At 34.3% G+C, this 27,603-nt stretch overlaps 2 protein-coding genes across 13 annotated transcripts in view; one reads left to right on the top strand and one right to left on the bottom strand.

Annotated features, from left to right (window-relative positions):
- Nucleotides 1–27,603, bottom strand: part of LOC129749980 (dual 3',5'-cyclic-AMP and -GMP phosphodiesterase 11) — a 427,967-nt gene that overhangs the window by 156,256 nt on the left and 244,108 nt on the right. For 5 of the 12 annotated variants that reach the window (XM_055745148.1, XM_055745149.1, XM_055745152.1 and 2 more), the window contains one exon: nucleotides 14,314–14,520. The exons of the other annotated variants lie outside the window; for them this stretch is intronic. The gene's annotated coding sequence lies outside the window, so the exon portion shown is untranslated. The remainder of the gene's footprint in view (nucleotides 1–14,313; nucleotides 14,521–27,603) is intronic. 12 annotated transcript variants of the gene reach the window in all.
- LOC129742000 (uncharacterized) lies at nucleotides 10,074–10,800 on the top strand. Its single transcript, XM_055733844.1, has 2 exons — nucleotides 10,074–10,694; nucleotides 10,759–10,800. The coding sequence occupies exons 1-2, from the start codon at nucleotides 10,074–10,076 to the stop codon at nucleotides 10,798–10,800; spliced, it is 663 nt and encodes a 220-aa protein (XP_055589819.1).

The following is a 27,603-nucleotide window of genomic DNA, read 5'->3' as shown; positions in this document are numbered from 1 at the left end:
TACACTTTTAAAAGGCCCTAATATGTTTTATTATGCTTGCTGTTTTGGTTCCTACTATGCGCACGTTCCTACTTTTTGCACACGTTAATAAATGCCTGTAAAAATCTGCGATAAGGGTCATATTGGCCGCCATTCAAACACTTTGAGAAATAATTTAGAGTAATTTTGAAATACTCCACTTTTAAAGTTGGATTTTCTTATTTCAACCGCACATTATAGGTCGATATTCAATACTAAATTTACAGCTAGTCGTTAACCGCTTCAACGTTAACTCAATCTTCTCATACAAATACACATTGAGCCAAATTCGTTACACACTCCATATTATTATTACCAGAAATCCGGAATTTATGATTAATTCATAGGGGGTTAGAAAAGAAAAAAAAATACAAAATTTGATATTATTTTGTCCACTAGAATTGTCACGAAACGAAATGAAATGATTATCTGTTGATGGTAAATTTCTTTACATCATATACTTTTCAAATGAAAAACGATTTCAGGTTTTTACATTTTTGGACGCGATGGAAAAATACATTTTTTTTTTGAAATGACATTTGGATTGGCAGCAAAGGGGTAAGGCTACGACCATTTAGAATCCGGGCAGTTACAAAAATAAATTAATCGTTGATTACAAGAAATACTCTTACTGAATTATAAATTCCCTTGTTTATCATTGCATACTTTTTCAGTCATGTATTGATCTATTATTTTTACCATAGAAGCAAAACCTTTGCAAAATCATGATATTTTACACAAATTCACCTAAAAACCAATTGGAATCTGGTTCGAACCTTTTCATGAGTAGGCCTCTCGAAAAATTCGAAATCGGTTTTAACAGAAATTCTTTTGTTCATCAGAACACATCTGTCACATTGCGTAAAAATCGGTTGCACAGATTGCGATCTTTGAACTGCTCACTTTTAGTTAATTACTTGATGTTTACTAGTCAGGAAATGGATTTACTGCACAGCTAAGGGGTCTTTTTCAATTATTCTCAATAACCTTAGCCTTTTTACACATATTTGAGATCAAGGGTCCCTCTCCGATGCTTGGTTTGAACATCGTGAGCATCTAAGAGTGGTTCCTTATACTTCTAAATCAACACAATGCAACTAAAATTTTGCATATCCGAGCTCAAGGAACGTAGCTATCACCGAAATAAAGTGTCCGGATACTAAATGATCATAGCTTTATAAGTAAATCACTTGGTTCCAAACAAAATGTGCCTTTCAGTTAGCAGGGTTTTTTTAACGAGTTCAAATCATAGTGAAATAATAGAATAGAATTAGGATAAAAATAGCATATGATGTTTGGCAGTCAAGGATTCGTTTTAGATCATTATCTCGATTTTGTCAATTTTGTCATTTATATCCTTTTGACTCAAAAGGCCTCAAATGGTTTCAAATTCCTTGCATTGCCCAAGTCGTTGTCTGAGATACCAGTCAGCTTGTGATTTGTCAGTAAAAACATCATTTATATTTCAATTTTTCATTAGTTCTAGGTATTTAATGAAACTGTGAATCAAAAGCTGATTGCTGAAACTCATATTTATTGATTTTAAATGAATTCTTCGAATCATCGAATTCGAATAGTATTTCTCCACTGGGTTTTGAAAAAATATATTGAATGAATTTTTTCAATAGTTCATATGACTTTGGTATTGATTTTGTCCAACTGGAAATGTTTATTCTGCCACAGATCGCGATCTTCTGTATTTTTTAACAACAACTAAGTTCTTGAAGCCTAATTTAGTTTTTTTTTCGACCACACTTAATAAAATTTAAGCCCATAGCCAAACCTAATACATTGATGATTTTGATTTCAAAGGTTTTCAAAATTATAGCATCTTGGTCCAGGTCGTGAAAATGAACTTTTTCCATGTTTATGCAATACTTAATATCTTCGATTCAAAATCTTGATCATTTCGATAGTTTTTAGCAAAAATATAATGTGTTCTCCAGGTTTTTTAAATGATCCAAATTTGAAATTCGATTTTTTAATTAAAATGTGGCTGTACCAAAATAATCAACAAAGGAAGTGACTTGAATGTAAGCCAATTTCGTATCTGATTCTGACGTTTTGTACAGTTTTTTCTCTGACAAAGGTTTTATAAAGGCCAGTAACAGAAAGTATGAAAACATTTCTTATAAGGCCGGTAAAAAAACTTTTTTCAGAAAAATCTGAATAAAGATATTTTTAAATGTATTTTTGACACTGTATTATTTCAATTGTCGTTTTTTTAAAGTTGGAGAAAATGGAGTAATTCGGAAACCGACGGTGCACATTTGTTTTGTACAAAACTCATCATTATTTTGTACAAAAAAATCTCAACTTTTTTTCGGGACTTGAAATTGCCCAGCAAACATTTTTGTATGTATATTTCTCAACAAATTTTGATATACGATTCATAGACATCAGAGAATCATCGTATAAAATTCGAAAAAAAAACAGCATTCAACTACCAAAGTGGAGGCAATCTACATACATATTTTTACTTCTGGCTTAAGCATATAAACTGGATGATTTTCAAAACCTTATCCGTACAACCTGAAAGAGAGCGCAAGTTTTGCTCTCAATGCGCGCAAATCATTTCCAGGGACAATATTTGCTGCTTCTCTCATTAGACAATTTATCCCATTGAACCATCTGATTTTTAACAATCTGGTTGCACAGCTGGTCGCAGAGAGAACAACAAGGTTGTTCTTTCACTTAAATCCCACACGGGAGAACAAATTTGCAAACATGGCGGACTTTTTATCATTTCCGATTTATACCGAATTTAAGTAACCATTTTTACGATCGTTTACATTTTTGGTAGAAGTTGCGATTTGCATTAACATTGTTAACGATTTGAGTTATCATTTCTAATGCGACTCTATGTTAACAGCAAGGTTTGATATCAAACGTTATTTGGGACTCTGAGTAATGCAATGAAATGAAATACAGTCAAAATTTATTTGTGTGGTGACAGTTTTGAGTGAAATTTTTAATCTTCTATCAGGGTCCTACGGGGTAATTCTATACAAAATGGAAACCAATACTATTTTTCAATTTTTTTTTTCAAATTGTATGTTATTTTATATATTTTATGATCAAATAAAAAAAAAATGATTTTTTGTCTTGTAATACGTGCAACTAGCATTTAACTGTGATTTTTGTTTTTTTTTTTTTGGATGAAAACATCAATTTTCCAATAACCATTTTACAATTTTTGCTCAAGCTGCATAACTACTAACCGATTTTAAAAACTTAAGTTGTTATTAAATCGTCTTATAAGCTGATATATTTTTGTTAACTTTGATTAGTTTTAAAGGCGTCAAAAAAAAATAAAGATAAATACAAAACTTTTCGATAAAAATCGTTATTTTCAACAAAGCCAAAAACGGTTGTAACGTTTTTCTGCTAAAGCTTGTCGTATCTAAATCTGCATTTTTGGGTCAGTTCAAAAAGCTCCCTTTTGACCTATTCTCGATCATTTCACTATTCAAATAATGCCTTGGAGAAATCTGGACCCAATGTGTTGACTTTTGTGCCCAAGGACATGAATCCTATCAATGCGCCGGAACTTTAGACTGATCGAAAAATACTGGGTTACTTTGAAGCAAACACTAGGAAAATGTCTCGAGGAGTTCTATACTGAGGAAAAAATGAAGAAAAGTTGATTTCTGTAAAGAAGAAGTTGCAGTAAAATGTGTACAAAATTAAATGAACAGAATGTAATGAAAAATGCGATTGAATGAATATTGTTTTTAATATAAATGAGTAAATAAGCCCAAAGCTAGATATTGCGTTTTATTTTGTTTTCTGAAAATTTTAAAAAGATCTGTTGACAAATTTATTATCTACAGCGTTTTTCTCCGTGATGCAATTTAGGTCGGGACAGGCCTGAACGGATTCGATCACTCAAATTTTTCAGCCATTACTTCAGCCATTACTTCAGCCATTATTCCATCATTTTTCAGAGAAATTGAAAAAATGATAAAACTACTAATAACATTAGAATCGCATTCAAAACCTTACATTTACAGTTAAACCTTACAGGATAGAAATTTTGAATAAAATTATGGTGAAAATTAACGGGTGGATTTTTATTTAGAACCATTATCATCACATACCAAATTTTTGTACAGCACGGGCCAAATATTATCAAGTAGTAGATATAGATAGAGTTTCATCTACCACCACACATTTGATTTAGATTACATTAAATTTTTGAAGTCAACTCTCTGTGATTGGTTCTGTTCACAAATGTATCTAAGTATATTTCTTTATGAAAACTATTGAAATAGACTGCATTATTCAATGATCTATGCCACTTTTTCTTTTTTCTGAATAATGAAGTATTTCTATTATGAATAATAGAAAATTATTTCATACTAACGTCAACATATTATCTTACTTGTTTAAATAAATGACTCTATAGCCATTTTTTTTCTTATGATTGCTTTTATTTATTCATATGGAAGCTTTATTCGATGAAGTCCAGATAAAAAGATATGACTTTTTCAAACATCGAAAGCTTGTAAATTTCGATTTTCGAATTAAAAAGGTTGGTGAAACCTTTGATGATTGTGGTTTAAAAAACAGAATTTCAAAAGTAAATCTTAGAACAAAAAACCCTTGTTTGACTTATGTCAAATATTGTTAAAAATCAAAGGACGCAGAGCTTGAAACTGTACAAAATAAGTGCCGGTCAAGCTAAAATTAAAAAAAAAATACTTTGAAAAACCAATCCTCTAGTAAGCGTAACTAAATAAACCAGTTTACCTGAACATTTTTTACGTAGTGGATATTTTACCTATTTAATCTCAATAGTCGCGAATATTACTACTAGCACTTTTGCGCCATCTGCGAAGGCAGATGTGCTAGCAGCCAAGATACTTTGCCCGGACTCTTACTCCAGGGGGGATAATTTGTTTTCGCGCCCTACAGAGGGAAGAAGCAAACTGGCAATATCGTTGGGAATATAGGTCGGATCTTTGAAAATCAATGCAAGCGCATTTCAATCCCAAAGATCTCAAAAGATTCAATAAAGTACAACGACTTACCAACGAATTGCCAACTACGTCTTCCGGGTGTCCAAACATAGGCCGTCGGATTGCCTCTTCAGTCAGACAGGGATTAGTTTTGAATCACGACACTTCCGTCGACTTTCGATACTATTACGAAGGCTATCGATTTTCAACTCGTAATGTACTACGGCGACAATTCCAAACCACGGCGATTTTCTACTTCCGTTAAAACTCTAAATAGCTACGACTCTTTAGCAACATCCGACTCATAAAAAGGTTCCAGGGATAGAGAGCTGGCTCATGTCTTGCCAGCTTTCAGGAAAATTTTTTCCACCGCCCTTCTTCTGAGGTTTTCCTCAAACCCAATGCCCAGACAATGCAAAAAAGACGCGCGAGTAGTTTAAGCATTTTTTTGGTGGTCGTAGTCGACCATCCCCTAGTTAGCCATTGCGCTTCAAGGACGCCCTCTCGATCTTAGGTCAAGAAGCGTCGCTTACACTGAGTAAATCTAGATCTTCAAAGAGTTTCACTAAAATTACTAACGATATTGCCAATATGCTTCGGAAGCATTAGTTGCCACGCAACACATTTCAAGACTCTAATGTAATATACGTTCTCCTTATGTCAATATTTCTGAACGTTTTATGGCCTTTTCCGCTGAGTGGTTAGATTATTTCAATGATAAAATCTGATCTGTTTGTTTACTTGTTTATTCAATCAACAGACCAAGTATACGCCCAAAAGATGACTTGAATTAAAAATTAAAAAATACACAAAATTTACATCTGACTAAAGATTTCTCAGTGTACTTATAATTTTTCTCCGAAAAGTCAAAGTCGAAGTGCTCGGAAAAGCAGTTGAGCGGATAGCTTCCAGTAGCACAGGACAATCGAATCGCGAGGTCAGAGCCAGTAGCACAGGACAATCGAATCGCGAGGTCAGAGGATCAGCGACGAAAGAGGCTCTTGTTGCATTTCTTCGGGCTTAAAGAGCATCCATGTCTATGAGATGACATTGATGTTCGTAGCTTGGCAGGTGAAACGGAGCTTGCCAGTTTAGGTGTCTGAGGGCATAAATGCAAAAAGCGCCGCTAGATAGCTTCGAGCCTCTCGGTACCGTTCTTTTAGTAGGAACAGCAGATATGTGTAGCTTATGCGTATTTCAGGATGGATCGAACTATTTATGCTACAATACAGGCTCTTTAGGCAGTACACGTCCTTGAAGTCCTTGGCCGATCGAAATACAAATCTGCTTTATCAACGGCGTTTGTGTTTTGAACTCCAGCTTACGGTCTAGCATTACATCTTGATAATTGATGTGGTCCACCCGCGCAATGGACACATCTACTATGAAGTTATCCGCGAAGAAAGGCTGCCATCTTCGTGAGAAACTGATAAGGGACATTTACTGCTATTCTGAGGCAGGCATTTGATGTCGCACCACTGCACTGTGCAAAAAGATTTAACTGGTTTTGCAGGAAATCAATGACGTCCCGGGCGTTTATGGTGTAGAACAGTTTAAGATCATCAGCATAACAAAGTCGCGAAGCGCGAGAGCACATCGTTAAAATACTCAAGTAACACTGATTGTTTTACTACACTCCTTAAGCCTCTTATAAATCAAAAACTTCTAATCTAATAACCTCCTATAAAACTTCAAATGTTACTTGGGTAGATCAATAAGATAATAGGTCCAAGGTGCCTACCTTGGGGCACACCGGAGGAGGCAGAAAACTGGCTGGAGAAAGAGTCTTTGTGCCAACTGTCAATTTACGTCCAGTTAAGAAACTGAGGAACCAGTCAAGTTGTTGCGCGGCAAAATATGCCCCCGAAGTTTATTGGCAATATCGTTAGTAATATAAGTAAAACTCTTTGAGATTCTTGGAAACTCAGTGTAAGCGGCGCTTCTTGACCTAAGATAGAGAGCGCGTCCTTAAAGTGAAATGGCTAACTAACGTATGGCCGGCTGCGTTCCCCAAAGAATGCTGAAATTACTCTCGTGTTATTTTTGCATTGTCTATGCGGACGGTTTTAGGAAAACCTCCTAGGGGAAGCGGTTGGGGAAGTTTTCCTGAAAACAAGGAAGACTCTATTCCTTGAACCTTGCGAGAAGCCAGTCGTGAATAGTCGGTCGTAGCAATTGATCAACTAACTTGAATTTGGTTGTCGTATGTTGAGCGCGAAAAGATCAAGAAAATAGATCACGGAAGTTTGGAAAGTGAGAAGTGGAATAGCACGCAGGAAACCAACTAGTCGTGGATCCAGTGGAGGCTACTACGACGACCTATGTGTGGACACCCGGAGGACGGAACTTGGCAACAGGTTGGTAAATCATTTTACTTTTTGGACATTCTTGAAGTCTTTGGGATTGAGATGCGCTTACACGAATTTTCAAAGAGCCGATCTTGATTCCCAACGATATTGCCAATTCGCTTCTTCCCTTTTTAGAGCTCGAAAATAAAAACAGCCCCCCCTGGGGTAAGAGTTCGGGCAAATTAACTGGTCCGCTAGCACATCCGCATTAGTGGTTGGCGCATAAGTGCTTGCGGTAAATTCGCAACTTAAAAAATAAAGGGAAATCGATCCACTAGGTAACAAAGTAAAGGTCCACAGAATGCTGCTGACAAATCAGTATAGATGTCGTTGGTTTAAGATTTAGCAGCAAAACTTTCGTGCACATAAGAGGTGTAGGTCAACAGGTTAGTTGTCGTGGAGCGTTCGGGCATAAATCCATGCAGATCGATTGAAACATTTCGCTTACAGTATGAGGATGTCGGATCCATGACGACTAACTCGAATAGTTTGGAAATTTCACATAAAACTGAGATTCCTCTAAAGTTGTTGATATCTCTCCGATCCCTCTTTTTTATGGCCCAGAAACAAGTAAGCTTCCTTCCACAGTGAAGGGTAGCTAACTCTGTAAAGAGAATCTTGAGAGATGAGTCTCACCTGAGTCAGTAAATCGTTTTAGAAAGGTAGATGGTATACCTTCCGGGCCTACAAAGAGGGAGTTTTTGTGCTTTGCTGCTGCTTTGGTTTGTGACCGCATTCTCTACTGTAATCGTGCTTATGTAGAAGCCGAATGGCGAAACATTCCTGACAGCGCTCTCCACATGTTTTGGGGATGTTGAAGCAGTAGCAAAGGTTCCCGAGAAATTTTGAGCAAAGAGAGATTCCGTTATCAGAGTTCGCAGTGTTGCCATCCAGAAACATTCGAGTTGGAATACCAGGTTCATTTCGCTGACCTTTGACATGCTTCCATGACGATTATTTTGTTGGACTTGAGGTTTGTGGATTTGAGCTTATGGTGATTGCTAAGCGCACATCTCTTCGCCGTCTTCAGTGGAGACAAATATTTCGTGAACCAGGGAGTCCGCAAATTCGTTTAACACACAATGAGTACATTTTACTCATTGCGTTTCATAGGACAATTTGCCACAAAAATACAATCTTTGAACAGCCATAACTTTTTTGTTTTAAATCCAATCGAGTTGCACTCTTCAGGTGAAATGTTAGTCTCAATTGAAATTTTAATAAAATTTACTTAATCAAGCAATCGATTGGTGAAGAAAAAAATGTATGATGAAAAACCAGTTTTTTATGCTTCTTTAGAACACTATGTCTCAGAATCCCTTCCTGTTGTCCGATTTGCCATATCAGTTTGCGCTCGTCTTCCGAGCGATAAGGTCGTGTTTTTGATCTAGCTCCGGAAGTCTATCACGTGCATAGTTTCTTTACAAATTTCTTTCACCGCGAAGTCCTCATTTCAAAATGGGGCGTCGTGAGAATACCTTTCGCATTGATCTTGCGAACCTTCCGAAACCGCCGTCTTATGACGAAATCCATAAGTTCATTAAAAATCAACTCGAAATTACCCGCGAAAATGTGTTGATGATCCAACCGAGCAAGCGCCTAGCTTGCGTGTTTATTAAGGTCACTGACCTCGAAACAGCTGAACGTGTTGTAGAGCAGCACGACAACAAACATGAGTGCATCGTGGATGGCAAGCCTCAAAAGCTCCGCATCGTCATCAGGCGGCGGCAACGCTATTCAAACCGTATGGAGCACATCTCTCAGATTTCCCCTCAGATTTCTCCTTTTTTGACAGATTTAAGCTTTTTTCTTCAGATTTGAGCTTTCATCTCCTATACTCTCAAGGCAAAAAAAGCTTAAATCTGAGGAAAAAAAGCTTAAAAACGAGATTCACGACCACTTATTTAAAAGATGTTGGTCACACGATACATAGATAAATCGTGTAAAGTTGCCGGGTCCTGATCGTCATGGAAGACGGAGCTGTAGAGGTGCGAATCTTCGATCTCTCCGAAGACGTTTCTAACGAGCAGGTCGCTGACTTCTTGTCGTCGTATGGCGAAGTTCTCTCTGTTAGAGACCTACTGTGGGACGAAAAGTTTCCGTTCGGGGGCACCTCGACTGGCATACGAATTGCCAGAGTGATCGTAAATACCAACATCCCTTCGATCGTAACCATCAACGCCAAACAGGCTGCCGTAAGCTACAAACACCAAAGACAAACCTGCAAATACTGCGATGAATTTGTACACAACGGAATTCCCTGTGTACAAAACAAAAAACTGTTAGTACAAAGATTGGCCATCGATATGAACAAACCATCGTATGCCAATGTACTAACAAGTCAGCCACCAAAAGCTGTCCCACAAACACTAAAACCAACACTGTTGCCTTCAAAAGCACTGACCACCACGCAAACAGCTCCACAAAATCCAGCACCTGGACTCAGCTCCATGCCCCCACAAGGAAAACCAAACGTTCGTAAAGAATCGACCAACACTGCGCCGACCGTTTCGAGTTTCACAACTGAAACGCAACACAAAACCCAAATGCTCCCACCAACTCTTCCTCCAGCAGAACTGACCACTTCAACCGTTCCAGCAAATCGTAAACACCCCGATGGCAGCGAAACAGACGATTCAACTACCTCGTCCAGCAGCTCACGCACCCGTAGACCTCAAACGAAAAAAACACGACACGATACTCCCAGCGGGGCTGACGGAACTATTGATGTGGAGTAACTACCAACATGGATCTTGTCAGCTATAACATCGCAACGCTAAATATCAACACGATCACAAGTACCACTAAAATCAATGCCCTTCGAACCTTCGCTCATGTCATGGATCTGGATATCATCTTCTTGCAAGAAGTGGAAAACACGGAACTATCACTACCAGGATACACTGTGCTATGTAACGTCGATCACACACGAAGGGGAACTGCCATTGCCCTTAAAGATCACATCCGATTCTCTCATGTGGAGAGAAGTCTTGATAGCCGACTCATCTATGCACGCGTGAACAAAACAACTCTGTGCAACGTATACGCTCCCTCTGGTTCAGTCCATCGAGCTGAGAGGGAACGTTTCTTCAACTACACGATTCCATATTATCTTCGGCACCGTACCGAGCACACCATCCTCGCAGGAGATTTTAACAGCGTAATACGTCCATGTGATGCCACAGGTATAAATACCAGCCCAGCTCTTCAAACCATTATACAACAACTACAACTACAAGATCTCTGGGTACAACTACGCTCAAACGAAGCGGGCCACACGTACGTCTCTCACAACTCTTCAGCAAGGCTGGACCGCATCTACACTAGTCTTGGACTTCGACAGCACCTGCGCGCAACACAAACGCATGTGTGTTGTTTTTTCGACCACAAAGCCGTTACGGCACGTCTATGTCTTCCTTCTATTGGCACAGCCCATGGACGGGGGTATTGGTCTCTCCGCCCACACCTTCTAACGAACGAAAACATGATGGAGCTACAAGTCCAATGGCAATTTTGGACTCGTCAACGCCGCAATTATGACTCCTGGCTATCTTGGTGGATTTTCTACGCAAAATCTAAAATTAAAAACTTCTTCCTATGGAAATCGAAACTCGCCTCCAGGATGTTTTATCAAGAACAACAATGTTTGTACGCCCTCCTTCAACAAGCGTATGATTCATTTTACCATGACCCCACTATGATAGCTACAATAAACAAAATTAAAGCACAAATGCTCACTCATCAACGGCAGTTTTCTGGGATGTTCATAAGAACCAATGAGACACACGAACTCGGCGAACCATTTTCAACTTTTCACCTGGGAGAGCGACGTAGAAAAAAAACCATCATATCCAAGGTACGCAACGAAACGGGCGGTGTTATCGAGGAACCTGGGCAAATTCATGATCACCTGCTGGACTACTACAAGACGCTGTATGACGGAAACCAACCCCATGGCCAACACAACACTTTCAACTGCGAACGAGTAATTCCGGAAAACAACGAGGCAAATCTAGTAAGTACCCACAAAATAAACACCGTCGAAATCAGGGAGGCACTTAAGACATCCGCGCCAAAGAAATCTCCAGGCCCAGATGGGATACCTAGAGAATTCTATCTTCGGGCATTCGATATTCTTCATCGGGAGCTTAACTTGATACTAAACGAAGCACTTACCGGAGCATTTCCATCAGAATTTTTGGATGGTGTGATAGTTTTAGTAAAAAAAAAGAACAGCGATGATACAGCTCACTCCTACCGACCAATTTCTTTACTTAACAACGACTACAAAATTTTCGCCCGTATACTCAAACTCCGATTAGAGAAAATAATAAAACAAAATGACATTCTCACGAGTAGCCAAAAATGCTCGAATTTCGGTCGAAATATCTTTCAAGCAACGCTGTCTCTTAAAGATCGCATTTCCTATCTTATCGAAAATAAAGAGAGAGGAAAACTAATATCGTTTGACCTAGAATCAGCATTTGATCGGGTATCACACCAATATCTACACAACACCATGTGCTCGCTCGGTTTTAATCGTGATTTTGTAGACCTTGTATCTCGTATTTTCGAGATGTCTTCGTCTCGTCTTCTCGTCAACGGGAGATTATCAACACCCTTCCGCATCGGCAGATCCGTTCGTCAGGGAGATCCACTGTCGATGCACCTTTTCGTCATATACCTACACCCTCTCCTTCAAAGGATTGAGAAAGTCTGCGATCAAGACCTTGTAGTGGCGTATGCTGATGATATCAGTATTCTGGTTAAAACACGAGAGCAAATCGAGAGGATCAATGAGCTGTTCAACAATTTTGGGCCTGTATCAGGTGCCAAACTTAACCTAGCAAAAACTGTCGCTATTGACGTAGGCTACATAAACAATGACCCAATTAACGTTTCTTGGTTGTACACGACCGATACCATAAAAATATTAGGGGTGTATTTCGCGAACTCGATACGAGTTATGATCCGCAAAAATTGGGATACAGTAGTTTCTAAAGTTGCTCAACATCTATGGCTCCACTCTATGAGACTGCTTACACTGCACCAAAAAGTATATCTTCTCAACACGTACATTAACTCGAAAATATGGTTCTTATCGTCAATCGTTCCCCCGAACTCATATCATATGGCAAAAGTTACAGCTACTAGTGGTAGCTTCTTATGGCGCGGATACTCTGCTCGTGTCCCAATTCAGCAACTGGCACGACCAGTAGAAAAAGGAGGCCTTAATTTCCACCTACCAATGATGAAAGCAAAATCGTTACTGGTCAACAGACACATCCTAGAACTCGACAGCATGCCATTTTATAAATCATTGTTAGTTGACCGTATCCGACCGATTCCGACCAGCCTTCCTGATGTAGCCATAGTATCTCAAGCCATGCAGGATCTTCCAAGAAACATACAACAAAACTCTTCGGCCAGACTTATCTACGACCACCTTTTGTCTCTAACAGACCAACCGAAAGTTGAGCGAAACAACCCCACTATTGAGTGGAGTAAGATATGGAGAAATATTGCTTGCCGAAAACTCTCTTACAAACAGAGAGCCAAACTCTACATCCTGGCCAACGAAAAATCCGAATGCCGAAAACTGCTGTTTGTTCTCCGAAGAGCTGACGATGAGAGCTGTACACACTGTGGGGCGCAGGTTGAATCACTATGCCACAAATATAGCGAATGCAGCAGATTGAATGACGCCTTCAACGTTCTACAGCAAAAACTGAATGAAGTCATTAACTTCAGAAAACTTTGGACATTCCAGGAGCTCCTACAACCAGTGTTGCCAAATATGAATAAACAGAAGAAAACAAACATATTGAAATATCTTAGCAATTATGTCAGTTTCATAGATCAATGTGATGATAGAATTGATAGTCAAAGTTTGAGTTTCCATTTAGAGCTAGAAGATTGACCAACAAATGTGATTTTATTATACATACTAAGAAATAAATTAATCAAAAAAAAAAAAAAAAAAAAAAAAAATGGCCTTCTGATGACTCCCTTAAACCATCTAAGTCTTTTTTTCAAGTATTTTGATTTTAAAGTAGTTATTTATTGAGACAAATTTGATAAATTGAATAAAAAATATCCTAAATTTTGGTTTTTGTTAAGGATAAAACACAATGACACAAACAACATATTTTGTTCAGCAAAGTTTAAGTGCACAAAAATCTGCATCTTTTGATGGCATTGGTATCAAAAATATTTTACGCTTGGTACACATTTTGCTCAGTTGAATCCAAAAATTTCGAACCAAAAAAATTTTTTTTCTTGGAAATAGCCTGCATACAAATTTGGTTCATTTTTATAGTGTAGTATTTAACTCAAACAAAATTAAAAAAAATAAAAAGTGTATAAATTATACGAACATTTTTCTACCCAGAATTTATTTAAAATCAAATCTTTTGAAAGTGGACTTTTTTCAAAGATCGCGCTTGCGGAACCTCTAAACATGATTTTTTTCAGTCGGCCTCATACAAAAGTTTGTTCTGCACATCCTAATCTACCATTTAAAGGGTGAGCCCCCAGATTCCCAGAAGTTATTCATAGGTGTGGTACAGCGTAATAATTTGTTTATTCTTTATTCCAATTACTTTGTCTTCCCCAGCAAAGTTTAAGCGAGAAAATAAATAAAATTTAAATTTTATTTGCACTTCATGAATGGGAAAAAAATCCTCGAAAAACAAAAAAGTCATCCTCTCCAAAAAAATTCTGTTCATGTTCCTATACAAAAAACTATAATTGAAACAAAAAAAAACTTCAAATTAAATCCCGTGTACTTTAATCTCATTTTAAAATTCTGTTACAGAAAATCACACGTTGGTTTTAACCAAAACGATTTTTTCAGGATATGTTCCTTTTCAAACATGAAATCAGAGTGAATTCGACACACCCTTGTATGCAGTGCTGACTTCGACGGTACAAAACCCAAAGATGAAAGTTTGACTGATGCGATTGGGCGACTCTGATGGGGTTACCTAGTTTCTGTGCAATTTTCCAGTTGGCCCCGAGAAGCGTCACGGCGTCCCTCGTACGCCAGAGCTTGTGGTGCTGGGGCTGACCGGAATACAGCTTGAAGCGTCCGCCGGGGGGATGATGCCCCGAGGAATGTCGCTGTTCCAGCCGGGAGGGGGGATGGTCCTGCTCCGGATGTTCCGGGTGCTGCTGTTCCTGATGCCGGGTGTCTAGAAATAAAATCAAGGAACAACACACGGAGTTGGATACTGCACGGGGAACTTTAACGAAATCTAATTATTGCTGCTGCTGCTGGTGTGCAATCGAATAGGCCAAAAGGCGACTTTGGGGGGTCACAAACATCGTCAGCACAAACATAGACAGTTCCAATTCAGACAAACAGACAAACAGTAAGCGAGAAGAAGGAGCAACATTTAGGGTGAGAAACATCGAACATGGCGGGGTGTGACGAGATGAAAACAACAACACAAAAAGCACATTGATCGAATTAAGAGAACGCCATGGATGGTTTGCAGGAGTGAATGAAGTGCCAAATGAGCGCCACGGTGCTGTGGAACATGAATAAATTAGCATGATTGAGAACTTATTTCGAACTGATCTATTTTCGGTGCAAATTGTTCCACGTTTCGATGAGGATGACGATGGATTGAGAGTTCTTTGAAAATGAATCCTGTTCGAGATGAAATTTTGCATTCCAGATGTATGATTTGTGTTTTCTGAGCTCTGTACATCTATGCATACAGATAATCATCGATAAAAACGAAAAGATTTGGAAAAAATAGAATGCAATGATTGATTTTATTTAATATCATTTTTTGAAAATATTTTCTCAATTCACTTTTAGTTGGTTGACTGGGCTTAACAAATTAATCAGATTTTTTTGCGAATATTTAATTTTGTTTAATTTAATTTAATTGTTTTTTTTAAATTTCCTGGATGAAATAAAAACACGGGTTTTTATCAGGTAGCATTCTTTATGAAACACTGCAAATATTTGTCTGTGAATTTTTGCATGTTTGATCTTCTTTGAAATGTCTTTCTCTTTATTTCATGCAAACAAAAAATAACTCCGTGTAACTAACAAAATTTATTCCAGTGGCTTGTAAAGCTTAAATTATTCTTTATTTTTTTTATAAAAGAGACTTTTAAAACTATTTTGTCTACATTCATTTGCTTATGCTTTGCACATATTCAAGATGTTACTTTGCTCCAAGCATGAAATAAGTAAAGCAGAAACCATATATCTTTCAAAATAATACCCTTTGAATGCTCTTTACTTCTGATTTTCCTGATAAAATTTATGAAAGAGATTGATATTAAATGTAAATAAACCATCCTGAACATTGGAACACTCTACTTTTAATAACTAAGTCGTCAGGATACTATATCTGGTCTTGGTACAATCAGTGATGAGAAGTTTAATCAGATTTTTCACATGAAATAATGGCCACCCTGTTTGTGACATTACAACTATTTCTTTTCTTTGATGTCTTGGACAAAGAAGTAGCCGAGAAATTTTACTATTAATTAGATCATTTTATTGACAAATGGAGTTAGAATAACGCTAAAGGTAAGACAAGGTTTTAACAGTTACTAATATGATGATTTCTTTGGAAGAACCATTATAAGAAGTTAAAAAAAATCAAACAAATAAAATGTTTAAGATCCTCGGATGGATTGTTTCAAATTTTGGCTCAAATGAAAGGGAAAAGTCCCAGATTCCAGATTGGTGCAAAAATGACCGATCCTTAGTTTCGATAAATTATTTTGTTCTATCAGAGACATCGTGGTTAGGTTCAATTTCATGTAGTTTTGTAAGGAACAAAAAAAACTTCTTTTCATCACTTTTTTTTCAGATGGATTATAAAAAGTTAATATTTGAAACGGGGAAAAATATAAACAAAGTGAATGAATAAAACTTTCAAAATTTTAAAAAAGTAATTACTTTTTTTAAATTTATATTATTTATCAAATTAGAAACATATAGACATGTTATATAACGAATAACATTAAGTTCAGTATTATTCAAAAATTCAATGCTCGTCATTATAAATTTTTATCAAAACAAATATTTCTAAATTTCTAAAGAAGTGGAAAACAACGAGTTCATTTGTAACGATTAACATTTTTTTTAAAGATTACAAATTTCTTAGTCTAGACCTATCACAAAAATTCTTCTGCACTTTGTAAACAAACTGTTACAGATATTGAAGAATTGTATTAAACTAAATCAATAACTTCAAAAAATGATATTTCACACCCCCCTATGAGGATAAAAAAAATGCCAAAAGCAATGTTCTTCTCTGAACTCAAAATTTCAAATTCCTTATAAAATTTTGATGAACGACCAACATGATTCTATAGTAACAACCTCGACTCAAAACTCAAGCCAAAACCTCGAAATCTAAACCCAGGTCCACAATTCTACTACAGTTTTTTTTTAAAAAAACTTTCCTTGTTGAAATTAAGTACCAAATATAAACTTTAAGTATCATTCGAATAAACTTGTCATATTGCCCAGATTTTGTCAATTTTTTTCCAATTTATTATGCGAAATCAATCAAAAAAATTTGCAAAATTTGCAACCTTTTCTTTTAAATTTTCAGATAATTTAGATATGCCTTGAGGAAAGCCAACACCAAAAGCCAAAACGTCAGCAAATTTGTAAATTTTGTATATGCTTTCTTTTGACTGAAATGCCAATAAAAATTTAAAAAAAAAATGAGCTTTTATAATCATGTATTTTGCAGTAAAATTTGTTGTAAGAATTTTTTTTTTAAATTAAAATGATGGATTTTTTTTTAAGATTTTAAAATATGATTAACTGATGTGTTTCGTAAAAAAAAAATGTTTTTTTTTTATGAAAATTTTAATCGAATAATTTGGATTTTGGCAGATATTGAGGAAAATATCCCAGATTCGCACTGCTCAGATATTTGCGGGAAAAATCAGGAAAGCTAAGGTCAGAATCATTCCGGATTTTGTGTTTCCAAATTTTATTTAAACATTGAAATACAATGTGCGAGGAAGAATGACCTTAATGGGTTAAATTCCTATAAAAAAGGAAAAAAAAAAAAAAAAAGAAATACAATGTCTGTGATCAGATTTCGGATTTTTTATTCAATTTCTTGTTCTAGAATTTTAGTTTGGAACCAACATTTTTGAGAAAAATTTATAATTTTCTGTTGTTTTCCATTTTATCGGTCAGAAAATTTAAATTTTTAGAACCAAATTTTATCCAACTTAGGTGAGTAAAAAAACCTTAAAACAGAATTAAAAATTCAATCATTCCGGTTCAACAGAAAAAAATGCATTCCTTCATGTTTATGGTTTAAAGTCTTATTTGCGAATCAAAAGTTTATAACTTTATTACTAATCACAACTATGGATTGAAATTTTACTTCTCAATTAACGTTTTTCCGTAACGGTGTTTCGAACTGATACTGAATTAAAATTCAGAATCTGAAATCCTAGATCCATTTTGATATAATAAACTCTATTTGAAAATCTAACTCTGAATAAGGAACTATTAGTAATGCGTTCGGATTTTTGTATTTCGATTCTGAAATTTGATCCCAAAAACTTACCTGAGATCCAATTCTTATTTCAGAATTTGACTGAATTTTAAACCAATGGATCCAGCAGAGTTCAGAACTAAAATATTAGTTCTGATTTCAGATATTGTACCTAAGCTCTGATTTCAAAATATGAGATTGTATACGTAGTTAAAAATCTAAATCTGTAATTGAGACTTTTGATTCAAGATTTTGAATTTTTTTTTCAATATATTATTTTGAATTATTAGTCCTGAAATAAACCCTTCATTAAAAAAAGTATTTAAGATAAAATTTAAGTTTAATGTCAAACGATTTTCAAATTAGACCTCACAGGTGTGATATATCATTTCAATTTTACTTTAATTTTGATTTTTTTACGAAAACGACCACATTTTGGCGTTTAAAGTAATTTAAATAAATCGTTACAACAGAATTTTTAATTCAAAATTCAACCATTCAAGTCAATCTGAATCTGTTTGAATTCAACATTTTTATCTAAAATAAGAAGGTATCCAAAATTGAAACTTCAATCTTCCTATCAAATAAGATTTCAAAATTCAAATTTTGCTAGAATTAACAACAATACCAAAAATGTACAGTAAATAAGGATATTGATTTCTTAAACTATTTTCTGACTCACAACTATCACACAAACTGGAAAAAATTTAATGATTTGATTCAAAATAAATAAAAATCAAAATTACAAATCAATATGTTTTTCGGTAAGTTATTAAAAATATTAAAATGATAATCCTTATTCTTGAAAAGAAGCAATATGTCAATTTTTTTGAAACACCAGAAAACGAATGCGAATTCAAATTTATAACAGAACCAGAATTTAAAGCGTCGGCACAGAAATAGAACACATAAAATATTACACCAGATTTAAGAACAAATTCAATCCAAATTCTACAATCAATCTCAGATCAGGTCAGAAATGAACCATGATTAAAATTATACTTAATCAAGATACGGAATGTGAATTATCGAAAAGGAAAAATAACTCCAAATTTAAAAGAAAACTCCTAGATGATGATTAAATTTAATCTAATAAAAATAAAAATATTTAATTTTAAGTCAAAAGTGTCTGTGATCAAAGTCAGTGATGAAATCCAACTTCATATTCCAATTCTTACATTCATTGCATTGCACATTAAAATTAACTCTAAGAGTTGCTATTAAGAATCGTTGTTCGAACTTTTCATAGAATAATTTAAAATCATGGTCGATTCTAAAAAGATTATTAAAAATAATAAAAATAAGTGAAACGTTTATAAAACTGATGAACTAACAAATCTACATGAAAATCAAAACTGATTATGAATTTATTTTCTACGCTTTATTCAATTACGAAAAAATATTTTGATGTTGATGGTTAAATTCTTCATTTTTTTTCAAGATTGGAAATACAAATATTTCTGACATAATTGAAGAAAGTTTAAAAAAAGCTTTTATTCCATTCATAAAATTGGTGGAAGTCTTCCAAACGCTTATAAAAACAAATTTAAATTCGTTTAAGTAAAAACTCACTGAAAAATTTTTGAAATTCTATTATTTTACAGAATTGGAAAAATAAACCAAATAGACAACATCTCTAGTTTTTTTTCGCAGAAGTAAAAATTAATTGCGGTCTTGAAGAAATGAAACTTTTATTTCATTTTTTTTTAAGTTTTGTCAGAAAAGCGCAGAATTTTCTTAAATAATATTTGCCTATTTTCAAAAGTTGTAGGGCACCAAAATTAATCGAAACCAGCGTTTAAATTTTTTGTACCTCATAAAAATGTAAATTTTGTGGTCTAGTGTAATTTTTGAGAACCCGTTTGAATTTGGAGTTGAGCATTTAGAAAAACAAGAATAAAAAATAAAACTGAGGTTGAAATTATTTTCTTGATGTGGCAAAAAGTATGACTAGGTGTTTTGGATTCTTTTGTTATTTTTGAAAATTTTGTATGAAAATTACTTTTTTAACAAACTTAAAATAAATTCATATAAAAATTGTTTATGAACAACTTATAAAGTAGGATACTTGGTGTTATTTTTTGCCCTATTTTTTATTTCTTTTAAACGCCGTGTTATGAACTAATTGATCAACAAATGATCATCGAGACATTTCATGAAACTCAAGAGAAAATGTGTGAAATGATTAATCAATTAGGAGAAAAAAACCAACATCAACTTTGTTGAATTTTTACTCATTAATGGGTAAAAATTACCCAATTGCATGATATTTTCAGCTTTATTTGACTATAATTCAAAAAACGATGCTTTGGAGTGCCTGGAATCTCTTTCATTGTATTTTAAGGATCTTAAACTAGATCTTGATAGTGAAAAAAGTATGGGAAAATGCGGGCCTTCTATTGGCAAGACTTTAAAGTTTCTCACTTAAAAAAAAAGTTTATTTACTCATTTTTACCCTAGATCAATAAAGTGTGTAAAAATTTTGAATTGTTCAAATGAAAGCATTTGATATGAGCTTTCGTATGGTGTACTTTTAATTTTAGAAAAAATGTTTTCCATATTTCCATATTCCATGTGATTTAATTTTTTTTTCTTCATGATAGAAATTTTTCAATTTTTCAATTCAGTCAGAGGGAGAATGACCCTGCGTGGTTAAATCCTTCTTTAAATAAATAAAATTTCGTCTTCTTCTTCAATTTTTCAAAGACTGATGTCTGTGGTGCGTTCTATATCCAAGATAATGAGTAGAAAAACTTAACTAGTAAAAATAAGAAAGCGATCCGATAAAGTTCAGTTTTTGACTTTTTGTCGCCTCAAACTCTATAGTGGGGTGGGGGGTTAAACCCCTGAAAATCCAACCCCATCCCACCCCACCCCTCCTTTCGCACGGCATTACATCTACATTTTTCTCAATGATGCCATAAACGAGAAAAACATTAAATGATGGTTTACCTTATCTTTTACAAATTCACTATTTGAGAAACTTGGAAAACATAGGCATCATTATTATTCCTCAAGCAGTTCTGTCAGTCTGTCTTTTTAAAATAAATTCTTAGATAAAAAGATATCAAGGCATTTTGTCCATTTTTCTTCTAACTTTAAGGCGTTTATAAACTCCGATCAATAAAAGTGTTAGTTAAAAAAAACAATCGAGGATATGAATAAAATAAGGGCTACACAATTAATTGACCCAATGTGACTCGTCAAAATTCTGTAGAATATTTACATAGTACTTAGTAAAAATTACACTAGGCAACAGCATTTTTGATGCCTTTGATTGAATAATTGTTTTGGAAGATTTTGGCGTCCTGAATTCGAATCATTTGCCAAATTTTGTCTATCAGCTTTTGTTGTAGTGATATGGCGTGTGAAAATTTCAAAATTGATCGATTTTGAGTTTTTGCGATCGTTGATAACTGATGAACCAACAAACATAAATGGAAAACAAAAACTTATTTTGAATATTTTTTATTATCCTTCATATAGTCATGGAATCAGATTTTGTCTAGGTATTATAGACTCAGAGATAAACAGATTTAGAAATATAAAATTCTAAAATTTTTAGAAATGTTTATAGATTAAGGTACAATTATTTCTGACACCGTCTCCGAGTATTTTATATTAAAGATCTTGATTCATTTAAAAACTTAGTTAAAAAGTGCAGAGCGATTAGATTTATGGTTTAAAAAATTTCTAAGATTCATTTTAAGTTAAAATATCTTAAGAGTTTCGTCAAAATTGTCGTTTTTTTGCCAAATTGGGAATAAAAAACAAATATAAAGCTTGTATTACATTTTTCTCAGAAGTCAAATTAGTCAAAATCTTCGGAAAAGTTGATCGTTGAATGAAAACCTTTGATTTTCTAATTTTTGTCATGTTCTACAGTTTTGCCTGAAAAGTGCCCAAATTCAATAAATGACTTTTTATCCATTTTCCAAAGTTATTTCGAAAACAAGAGGTGCTAGAACAAATCTATTTGTATACTCGAAATCAGCGCCCCCAAATTAGTATAAATCAGCTTTTAAGTTCTTTGCATCTCGGAAAATTGTATATTTTGGGTGCCTTGTGTTATTCTTGTACAGTGAGCGAAATAAGAATAGCACCACTATGTGTTTTGCTTGGTAAAATATGAATGATTGAAAATAACGAAAATTTTCTTCCACATTTTTTTTCTTCCACAGTGTGTTCTGAATTGCTTAACAGATAAATTAATTATAAGTTTACTTTTTTTGGACGTAGCAATTGGCGTTGAGGACCAAAAACGTAAAAAAGGGGTGCGAAATAAGAATAGCACCACTTGATTTTTTCAACAAAAACAAGATTATTTTCAAAAATTTACTGTGTAAAAGTGAATAATAAAGCTTCTACGAATTATTTGAATATATAACTACATTTCAGGAGTTTTCAAGAATTCCAAAGGTTTTCAAAGGTTTTAAAAGGGGGTTTTATGAGAAGCTCCTCTAGCGTTAAGGAATTTGAAATTTGAGCTATAAAACTTTATCAAACTGCTTGATTTCTTCGTTAACATTCATAAGTATGATGCAAAATGATGAAACATAGATTTTAGGCTGAGTTTGAATTCAAAAAGCACTATCTTGCCGTTTAACCAAATTCATGCCCATTTTCGAGTATCCGGGATTGATTAGGGAGTGCTGGATGATTTTGGTCAAGAAATAAATACATGTACCGTGTGAACGCTTTGGAAATTCTAAGATCACTAAATCCAAAAAAATTAGAATTGCATCAAGGTCACTAAAAGTGAACTTTTAGGACCGATTATCAGAATAAAGTTATACTTTGCGATGGAGCTTGATGGACCAGACCGCTAGCAGTATTATTGGTATGATTTGAAATTGAATCGAAAGTTGAGATGAGCAGGAATTTTGGTGGTTGTACATTTATAAGCTGGTGATTCTTTTGCAAATCCGGAAAAGCTTTCTGCAGCGTGAACTTCCACAAAACTGTGATTGGAAAATACCTCAAAATGATGAATATGGGCCTAAATAAACCTAGAAAATCAATATTGATACTAAATTTGGTTTTAGCTGGAAAATAGTACTGCCATCTACGACTTGAAATTGGAAAAAGTGTGGTTTACTGAACAAAATCAAAGTTTTTGATTTCCAACCTATTTTTTTCTGATTCAAATTTAATCCTGAATGTTTGTTTCATCATTTCACGTCATTTTAATAAAGAAAGTAAGTAGTTTGGTAAAGAATTACAGCCCAAATATCAAATTTCTTAACGCTAGAGGAGCATCTCTTAAAACCCCCCTTTTAATACCTTTTAAAACCTTTGGAATTCTGAAAAACTCCTATTCTACAAATTCGTAGAAGCTTTATCATTCACTTTTACACAGTAAATTTTTGAAAATAATCTTATTTTTGTTGAAAAACTCAAGTGGTGCTATTCTTATTTCGCACCCCTTTTTCACATTTTTTGTCCTCAACGCCAATTGCTACGTCCAAAAAAAGTAAACTTATACTTGATTTATCCGTTAAGCACTTCAGAACAAACTGTGGAAGAAATTTTTCGTAACTTTCAATCATTCATATTTTAACAAGCAAAACATATTGTGGTGCTTATTTCGCTCACTGTATATTGCCTTCTCAAGGACTAAGCTCATAATTTGGAAATATGATTTGGCTTTCTAAGCTCAGAATACTGCACCGAACACTAGAAAATAAGCGAAATAGGTTGGTAAATAGTTTACTCCGGCATTGTATGATTTGAGAAATAATAGCATAAAGGGCTCTAAATTCCGTTAATAAAACCTTTGATATCGACATCAGCGTTAAAAAAAATCCCATCGAGGTTGCAGCGAAGGCATAACAAATTATTCAGCAAAATAAATTCCCTCACAGGAGGACACATTTTCCCGGCTGCAAATAATAGAGTTATCGGGTAAAGTATTCATAATGAAATTCCGGAAGCTACAATGTGATGCAGGGCTATAAATAATTCCGTGTTATTCGCTTTCCAAACCCTTTCACCCATCATCATAGATGAAAGCGGATGCGCTGCTGTAACCAAATTTATTTACGTAATGGAAGGTATCGAAAATAGCCGAAACAGTGTCCCCTAGCGGTCACTAAATGGCAAAATAAAGAACCCAATCAGCAGAAATGATCGAAGGGGGGACCCTCATAAAACCACTATCGATGGTTCAACGTTCGTTGGTGGTGATGATGATGATGAAGGCGCAAAAAAGAGAAATAAAATTCTCCAAAAATAGCAACATAAAAGCAGCTGCTCTGTGGTCAACACATCATGGATGCATAAACCCCTTTGACCTCTGTAGGTACAGCTCAGGACGCTCATTCAAACATTCCATGGCCATGGTAAAAAGGGGGCCATCAAGCAGCAAATGACACGTGTCACCGGTCGCTATAAAGACGTCAATCGGAAAGGGGACAAAGAGAGGAGAGATTCATTCCCCCCTTCGGCACCGAGAAGTGTGAACAGTATTGTGATGAATAATGCAAATAGGTTGAATAATAAAATTGAATCTAATGAAAGACGTTCGTTGAACGAGAAGTAAACAGATGAGAGTTGATCTCAAACAGGAGAAGGAAACTGTTTTCAAGTTTTAACCGTTTCTGCAAACAAACGTCTCTGGACTGTACCTAGTACTTAACGATCCAGCTTAAGGGGGCACACATGTGGTGTATCATAATCCGTGATTCGGTTCATTGATAGAAGCGGATCGTTCAACTGTCACCGAGCCGGCCGGCTGGTCATTTCTCGTTAGATTTTATCGCATTGTCTTACACTCAATGAATCGATTGGAAAAACCGCAACATTGTTGAGCATTCAACCCGAGATAGATGAGGAATAAAAGAAGTTAAAAAAAAGTCATAAGATATCTAATGAGAATTCTAGCAAAGCACAAACACATATAGAATCTAAATGAAACTAGACGTTTCCTCGAAGAGATTCCTTTAACTTAACACTAAGCGTACATCTTTCGAGGATATGATGGCTAGCATCTACAAATGCTTAAACCACCGACCCACAGAATGTGTACAACGTCTGCCGTGACGGGGAATCGATCTCATGACCGTTGACTTAGAAGACTAGAATACTATCCTCTAAGACACGGCAGGCAGCGGCTTACCTCCTTAAAAGAAGTCTTACAATTGTTTTTTTTTCGTCGGAGAAATAGTAAATGATTTTGTAGAAGGCTTAGAAAGGACTTTAAAACTATTAGGTCAAAGAGTATGAATTGATAAAAGATAATATCAATTTAGAATGTCGGGACTAAAACTTTAATTAGTAAGTAAGGGTGTATAGAATGTAATATTTTCTATGGTAAGCTTGCCAGATTGCCCGGTTTTATCCGGACTTTCTCGGATAATGAGTTTAAATTTGAGAACGGCCCGGTCTGGCTCGATTCCCCGGATTCTGTTTTAATATGCCTGGATTTTGCCTGGATTTTTCACTTTATTTGCAAAAACGGACAAAAACTCAATCACATAACAATAATTTTTCACGTTTTGCGACCTAAACCAAAATTTTTTTTGACAAATTTGTCAAAATAAAAATGAACAATTCTATGGAAGCCCAAAATAGAAACGATTCTGGTGATGTGTTTCAATAAAGATATAATTTTTCAAGGTGCTCCATCTCTTGATTTTTATTCAACAATTTCTGCGTTTTTGCCGAAACGTTGAACAAATCTGGCAACCTTAATCTATGGTCAACTTAAAAAAAAACCTAACAAGACGCTTGACCGATTTAAAAAATACAAAATTTTTAAGATTTGATCTGAAAACTTGAAATCTCAAAACTTAATAAGAAAACACAAAATATTTCTGTCAGGTCCTGCGAAGAAATCATTCAAGATGGGAGTTTGCTATTAATTATTCTTGTTGGTGTCATTTTATCTGATCTAATAAGTATTTCTAAATATTAAAATTCATGTAAGAATACGTGTTATAAAATCAAAGCCCCGATAAATAAGTATCAATTAAAAGCAATCAAAATCGAACAAAACCAGAATTCATATCAGAAATCAAATAAATGACGATGAAGTCAAAAGCTGAGCTGCATATTGGAGAAGAAGAATTTCAAAATATGTAGTCGAAGTGCAGGCTTTTAAGTTCAATCAACAACCATAACGCTGATAAAAATGTTCCTAATTTTATTTTAGAATCTAAGTCTTCAGTAATCTTGTCTGAATCAAAAAAACAAAAACAAAAGTATTAAATATAAAATTTTTAACTTGAGCTTTGGTAACAAATTACATTATTAATTTGAACTCTTTTGTTTACAAAGTTAAATTTGTGGGTTTATCAGGATCGTTTGAGAGTCAAAATAAATTTATAATGGATATTGACATGGAAAACTATTAAACGTGTCAATCAAGATTAAAAATTTAAAATGATACTTTTGGGTTTTCAATTAAATATTTCATGGTTTTTATTCTTTTAGCATAAAAGAAACTGTAGAAATAAGAAGAATAATTGAATCTGGCAATACAAGAATACCACATGGATGGTTAAGTGGCGTAAATAAAAAAAAATGTATGAAGAGTTTATCTTAAGTTTCAATTTCAAACAAAGAAAGGGTTTTAAAATTTTTTTTGTTGACAATAACAAACTTCAAAAAGAAAATATTTTCAAAATTATTTAAATCACTAATAAAAAAATATTAAATTAGTTCAAAATGATTATCTTAAAACCTCGTTTTTTTCTTATCAAAATCTCTGAACACTTCAATATTTTTACCTATAACATATATTGAAATTATCAATTTTCAATTTCAATGATTTAAAAAACAATTTTTTATTTGAATTTTTTTTCTTAACTATTGATTTGATCTTGATCCATTTGAAATTTCATCGGTGAATGTAACATGCAACATTTCAAATAAAGTAGAGTAGTAGTAGGTTCAAATATTAAAATGAAACTTTCCAAAATTTAAAAAAAATATATTTGGAAATTTATACAAATACAAACAAAAGCTCATGTTTTGAGTTTCAGTTTTATTTTTTCAGCTCTGATTTATCGAATGGATTAATTTTATTTATTTTTCTGAAACATCAAATATTTAATAAATATTTTGTCTGTTTTTTTACTGTTTCCTTAAGTGGGGTTTGAAAAATTATGTTTGTTTAACTTGATGGATGTACATATATTGCAATGCATCTCCACGATTAAATTTATTCTTTCTTCTTTTTTTTTGACTATATTAGTTTCAAAATGATGAACTGTTATACATAAATCAGACTTCTTAAAACCAATGATTGACCACATAAAATAAAGAACATTGTGAAAAATAAATCCGTGAAGAAGATTTAAGCAATTGATGTAAACAACGAAATATTGGCTCCGTAATACTGAAAGGTTTCAGTCTATTAAAATAAACGAATAGTAACAGAAAAAAAGGCTATAAATATGTGTAATCCACATTTCTGTTTTTAATTTTTGAACTCTGAACTCTGATTTTTTGGCACTCTCGACAATTCAGCACATTGATACACATTTAAAAATAAATTAATTTGGAAAAAAAATTGAGATATTACATAATTCATCAATGATGATTAAAGAGTATTATAAGAAGGTCAAATGCCAAGTTTAGACTAGATCTGACGGCGGAAAGGAGTTGCATTGAATCTGAAGTGTTAATTGAATTTTGAAACATTTTGTTCTAGAAAAGCAAAACAATCGGCCTTTTTTTATCAAAAACTATTTTTTAAGGCAATTGTAAAGCTTTATATGATTGGTCTTTTTAAGTTTGAAAAAGGCAATTATTACAACCAAATACCACATTACA

This window comes from Uranotaenia lowii, chromosome 2 (assembly GCF_029784155.1).
Source record: "Uranotaenia lowii strain MFRU-FL chromosome 2, ASM2978415v1, whole genome shotgun sequence".
In the NCBI taxonomy this organism is placed as follows: Eukaryota; Metazoa; Arthropoda; class Insecta; order Diptera; family Culicidae; genus Uranotaenia; species Uranotaenia lowii.
The sequence above is the reverse complement of the archived record's forward strand: the minus strand, read 5'-3'. Positions and strand labels throughout refer to the sequence as shown.

Coding starts and splice junctions, on each gene's coding strand:
- LOC129742000 (XM_055733844.1), top strand. CDS start 10,074: ATGGATCTTGTCAGCTATAACATCGCAACGCTAAATATCAACACGATC. Junction 10,695..10,758: donor TGCGCGCAACACAAACGCAT/GTGTGTTGTTTT, acceptor CTATTGGCACAG/CCCATGGACGGGGGTATTGG.